This window comes from Echinops telfairi, unplaced genomic scaffold, assembly GCF_000313985.2.
Source record: "Echinops telfairi isolate 266 unplaced genomic scaffold, ASM31398v2 ScPeMD7_7469;HRSCAF=8507_1, whole genome shotgun sequence".
In the NCBI taxonomy this organism is placed as follows: Eukaryota; Metazoa; Chordata; class Mammalia; order Afrosoricida; family Tenrecidae; genus Echinops; species Echinops telfairi.
The window spans coordinates 35,022,515-35,029,005 of NW_022111373.1; the positions used below are offsets into that span (position 1 = coordinate 35,022,515).

General features: G+C 37.0%; 1 protein-coding gene across 1 annotated transcript in view; it reads right to left on the reverse strand.

Annotated features, from left to right (window-relative positions):
- MAN2A1 (mannosidase alpha class 2A member 1) overlaps positions 1–6,491 on the reverse strand; it is a 206,580-nt gene that overhangs the window by 99,447 nt on the left and 100,642 nt on the right. Inside the window, exon 9 of the mRNA XM_004706587.2 lies at positions 3,655–3,857. Within this exon, the coding sequence (XP_004706644.1) occupies positions 3,655–3,857 (203 nt within the window). The remainder of the gene's footprint in view (positions 1–3,654; positions 3,858–6,491) is intronic.

Consider the following 6,491-nt stretch of genomic DNA (forward strand, 5'->3'; position numbering starts at 1 on the left):
TATCTTTTGATAGCTGGGCACCATCAGCTTTTTTCACATTTGCTTATGCACCAGCTTTGTCTTCCATGATCATGTTGGGAAGGTGAGCATCATGGAATACCAGATTAATAGAACAAAGAGTTCTTGCATTGAGGAAGTACTTGAGTATCAATGTCCATCTGCTACCTTAATACTAAGCCTATTAATATATTCACATAGATCTATTTCCCCATCATCACATATAAATATATTCACATATGTACATGCCTGTATTTAGACCTCTATATACAGGGTAGAACTTTTTCAACAGGGTTCTACACTGTAATCTTTATGGTAGCAAACTGCCAAGGTCTTTCTCCCAAGGTGGCCCTGATAGGTTTGAACTACCAACCTTGCAGGTAGCAGCCTAGTACTTAACTTTAGATTTATGAAAAGTTCTTTAAAGTGAAATATGAAAAGTGTTAAAAGGCTCTATATATCAAACCTATTAAGACAGTGAAAAATCAAGGCAGCTTTAAAATGTAAAAAAGATTATCAGTAAAAAGGGAAAATTGGTGTTTTTGCTGTTCAGTTTAAAAAGATGAGTTCCCTTAAAGTGTACATATATTCAAGGATTCTAAATATTCTCTACTTTAAATTCTAAATTTCCTAAAATCAGGGCATGGGAATCATATATTGAATTAAATAAATTGTGTGGATTTGTTCATATATACTTACAGCATATATTCCTAGTTTCATAAAGAATACTTATTTACATACACTGGAAGTATATCAGGTGCTATGGACTTGATTCCAACTCACCATGACCCCATGTGAGGAGAGCAGACCCACTCCCTAGCATATTAACAAGCCTGTCTTCCAAAGGGCCTTGGAGTAAGTTTGAACTGCCAACTTTTGACTGGTAGTTGAATTTGTAGTCTTGGCACCACTAAGGAACTCCAATTTACTTATACTCAAGCCCACTTTTAATATATGGGGTTATCTGCTTATTAAGTATGTCTATGTACTTAGGAGCCTGATGTCCCTTTGGACAGCTAAACACAAGGTCAGTAGTCTGAACTCACCAGACAGTCCACAGGAGAAAGCTGAAGCTGTCTTCTTCCTACACAGATTTAATGCCTCACAAATCCTAGGAGCAGTTTGACTCGGAGGCTGTAAGAGTCACAATTGACTCCATGACAGCTGGTTTGGGGTTTTACGTGTATGTATTTACATAAATTCAACCCTACTGCCAACTCACAGCAACCCTATGTAGGGTTTCCAAGACTATAAATCCTTAAAGAAGACAGCCTCATCTTTCTCCCATAGAGTGGCTGGTGGATTTCAACCGCCAACCTCGTGGTTAATAGTCCAAGACCTATCTCAGAGTGCCATCTGGGATCCATATTTATACAGATGCTCCAAAATGTTAAAAAGTAAACTTCCAGTATATTTTTAAATTTTGTCTTTTTAAGATTTTACTCACATTTTGGAAGTTAGCTTGAGGATGAACTATCACCATTATCAGAAAGGAAACTTATTTTCTAATAGATTAAATTTTGAAATCCACTATTATTTTTTTAAACACAAAAGCTTCCTCAGTATACTACTACCATAACTATTTCACATTAATATGTCCAATACATTAAGACTGAATGAAGCAAGATTCATGACTTATGGTTGCTAAAAATTAGTTGACACTTAACGACTATTAGTGCAAGAGAATTACTGCATTGTGCTAGCACTTACCTTTTTATCATAGAAAGTTTAGACAATATAATAAAGGGTTTTTTTGCGGGGGAAGGGAGACAGTCGATGTAAGCTATGAAAATAATATATAATTTATCAAGGGGTCACAAGGGTGGGAAGGGGGAAGAGTAAAAAGAAGAGCTGATACCAAAGGCTTACACAGAAAGTAAATGTTTAGAATATAATGATGGTAACATGTACAAATAAGTGTGATACAATTGATGTATGGATTGGTAGAAGAGCTGTCAGAGCCCCCAATAAAATGAACTTTAACAAAAAAGTACAAATTTAGAAGAAAATAAAGAAAACGTTTTTATTATTTTGGGTACAAAGCTCTGACATAACATTTAAATACAATATATGTATTGTATTTTTTCAATACATATTTATCAGCATCATCATTCTACATAACAAAGATTCGGCTTTTGAAATAATGATCACAGCACAAGAACAGTAACAGCAATTAAAACACATGCTACTCAACCAAAGAAATAGCCTACGAAATAAATTAGTGATTTTCAAAGATTGCCTTTCCAAGTTATAATGCTTTCTCAGGTACAGAGAAGGTAAATATTACATATATATTTATATTTACACCTGAGATTCGAAAATGAATTATTCTACTGAGCTATATGCACTAACTCATAGCCGTTGAGTCAATGTTGACTCACAGCAGCCCCTGTGGGTTTCCGAGCCCGTGACTGTTTACAAGCGTAGAAAGCCCAGTCTTTCTCTCAAGGAGCTGCTTGCTGATGGTTGCGAACAGCTGACCACGCAGATCGCAGTCCAAAGCATAACCACTACACTGCCAGGACTCCTGAGCTATACACACATAAAAAATTTTGGAAGCCACTGGGGTAGTTTATCATTGCTAATTACCAGTAAGGTAGTTACTTGGCACTGTATTTCTAATACGGAGCCACTAGTAACATGTGGCTATTTCCATTTAAAATAACTAAAATGAAATGAAATCTTCCATCCCTCAGTCACACTGGTCTCCTTTCAAGTGTTCAATAGTGGCTACCGTGTTGGACAGTGCAGAAATAGAGCACTTCTATCACTGCAGAAAGGTTTACTGAACAGTGCTAATTAAGAGTATTTTTTCAAGTTTTTGTTGACTTTTCTGTCTTCTCAATGTCAGTCTACGTTTCTGGAGCATCACTGCCTGTCCTATCAGTTCTTCTCGCTCTGAAAGTTTATCTTTCTAAGCAGAAACCATATCCATACAACGTGTTTCCCCTACAATAAATTAAGAACTGCGATGGATGGCTCTTCTGAAGTTCTCCAACATGTAAAACCCAGGGCTGCTAAGATGTACTACTTTGTTTCTTTGGATCCTTGCCTGTATTTCCAGTTTATCATCACTCACTGGCAGACACACAGGATGCTGCTGCTTAGTATTAGTGTGAATTATAGAGATAATTAATTTGAAATGCAGAGAAAACAGAACACACACCTTACAAAATCAAATGAGGAAATCTGCCTTTCCTTTTGGAACAAAACTCATGTAATAATCTGATTAGAGATTGAAGACATAAACCTTACAGCAGTGGTCTCAAGCTTCCTAATGCTGTGACCCTTTAATACAGTTCCTCATGTGGTGGTGACCCCCAACCATAAAATGATTTTTGTTGCTACTTCATAACTGTAATTTTTCCGACTGTTATGAATCATAAAGTAAATATATGATATGCAGGATGTATTTTCATTGTTACAAATTGAATATAATTAAAACAATTAAAGCATAGTGATTAATCACAAAACAATATGTAATTCTATACCGTGGAATATTTATGTTTTCTGATGGTCTTAGGTGACCCACGAAAAGGTCGTTCAACCCTCAAAGGGGTCGCGACCCACATGTTGAGAACCGCTGCCCTACAGGAAGGCTATGATAACATAAAAGAAGTGAATAAATAAATGTAAACAATCAAAAGGGAAATGTACCTCAAATGGGATTCCATGACTCTATCCATTCGCTTGTAAAAGGGTCTGGATGTGAAGTAGCCACTCCAGTAATGATCATCTCGGTCAGCATAGGTGAAGAAATCTCCACTTACAACAGGAAATACTGATTGGCTATTCTTTCTACTATTTGCATCTGCTTTATCTAGTGCATCAAAATAATCCGATAACGTTCCAAACTGAATCTACTTAGAAAAAAAAAAGCTACATGTCAAGAAGTTGTTAGTACTTTTCGTATCTACTTCTTGCACTGAAAGGAAAAGTTCATAATATTTAAGATATGATTTCAAGTTAAGATAAACATATAGCCCAGACAACATAAAAAGAAAGAAGACAAAATTCAGTGGCTTTCTTTCATTTGTTATCCAGTTCTGGACTAAGAACACTTACATATATTAGCAGGAATAAGGACAGTTACTCAAGGAGCCCTGGTGATGCTGCCAGATTAGAACTGGACAGTTAACCGCAAGATTTGCAGTGCAAACCCACCAGCTTTTTCATTAAGCTATACTCTCCCTCTCACAAAGATTTACAGCCACGGAAATCATATATAGGGTCACTGTAAGTTGCAATGGATCTGATGGCCGTGGGCTTGGTCTTTAAGGAGAGCTAGTTTAGAGCTCCACAGGCAGAAACTAAGCAACCATTCTAAGGATGGTGCAGGACCAGGTATTGTTTCATTCTGTTGTTCACGGGATCACTACGGGAAGGAACCAACTGGATGGCACCTAACAATAACAGATTAGATTAGATCTACAAATCTATGGGCTTGAAAACGTCTTACCTATCTCTAAACTCAGAAAATATTCAAGCATCTAAGTACTGTGGGCTTGAAAACGTCTTACCTATCTCTAAACTCAGAAAATATTCAAGCATCTAAGTACTGAGCAATCCAAATGAATGAAAAATGAGAGTAGGAGGGGGAAAAAAAGTATTTTGAGTAAAATGTACCAACAACAATATACAATATACATATTTTCACATATCTTACTGTATGCACGTCTTTCCCTCCCTTCCCCACTTTGAGTTCTTGTAAGGAAAATAGGAGAGACAACAGGGGCACTAAGTCATTAAAAAGCATGGACTTAATCAGCAAGTAACACGAGTAGAAGAAACAATACACAGTGACAATAATTTCAAGGTTGAATGCGCAAATAAAAGGCTCTTCCTAACTAATGACCGAAATGACTGGATCATAGGTTCATTTTTATGAGTACAAACTACTGCAACAAATCCAAAGAAAAAATATAACATTAGACCAGACTTTGTAAGCAAATATTAAAAGGCCTGAAGCAAACCAAAACCCATTGACACTGAGTCTATTCCAATTCATAGCAGCCTTATAGTCAGAGCAGCACTGCCCTGCAGGGTTTCCACAGGTGTGATCTTTACAGAAGCCAACTGCTACATCTTCCACTGGCAGGCTGGTTGGTGGGTCCAAAGAGCCCACCTTTCACTTGGCGGCTGAGAACTTACCCACTGTGCCACCAGGGCTCTGTTATTAAACGACAACATTGTCAAGAGTAAATACATACTGAAAATTGGGTTTCTTTTCATTGTGAAGTTGATTTTAGTTCTACTTTCTGCCTTGTGCACACAGACATATATGCACATAGATATTGAAAGCTATTTTGATTCAATGTAGCAGAAAAATAATTAAGGTCAGTAAAAAGAGTAACTTTCTAGCACAGTGATATGGAGAACAGAATCTGAATCCATTTTGTTTGCCCATTCACCTACTGATGGGCATTTCAGCTGTTTCCACCTTTGCTATTATAAATAGCACAAGCATAAGGAGTAAATGAAGTCAGGATATAAGCTACAAGATGGTCATACAACATTAGCCTTAAGTAAGCCAGTTACACAAGGTCAAATACACACACCACACACACTTTTTAAAGTTTTATTGGCACTACATCCACATCATACAATTCAATAGTCCAATCATATCAAGAGTTGTACAATCATTACCACAATTGATTTTAGAACACTCTTTTTCCTTGTACACATTATTAGTTTAATTATTACTATGTTTTTAATTGTGGCAAAAATATATACAACAAAGCATTCTCCAATTCAAGTTTCTACATGTATAATTCAGTGCCACTGATTATATGCTCCATGTTGTGCAAACATTATTGACATCTTTTTCCAAATTATTCCACCACCATTCACATAAACTCAATGTCCCCTAAACAAAAACTTTTCCTCCTTCACTGACTGGTAACCATTAGTCAACTTTGGTGGGTTTTTAAGGTAGTTTTCTGGGTATAAAATTCACATTTCATACCCTTCCATAAAGTTGCTTTTAAAGAGTTGTCTATACATCATCACGGTCAGTTTTAGTGACCTCCCTCTCCCTTCCCGCATTCATTCTTTGCTCAATTGCCCCTCGCGCTCCCCAGCCCCAATAAACCAGTGCATCAGCTATTTCTCTGTGCATCCACTCCTGTGCTTCTCAAACTGGGAAACCCAACAGAAACAATTCTAAAAAATGAAACAGGAAGGGAGACGTCAGACAGGGCAAGATATGACAAAAAATGATTTATAAATCATCAAGAGTTCATAAGGGAAGGGGAAGTGGAGAGGGAGGGGAAAAAATGAGGAGCTGATTCCAGGGGCTTAGGTGGAGAGCAAATGTTTTGAGGATGATGAGGGCAATGAATGTGCAAATGTGATATAAAACAAATAATTCACCATGACCAAGTGGGATTCATACCAGGGATGCAGGGATGGTTCAACATACGAAAGACCATTAGAATTATTCGTCACACTGACATGAAAAACTATAAGAACCACATGATAATATCAATAGATGC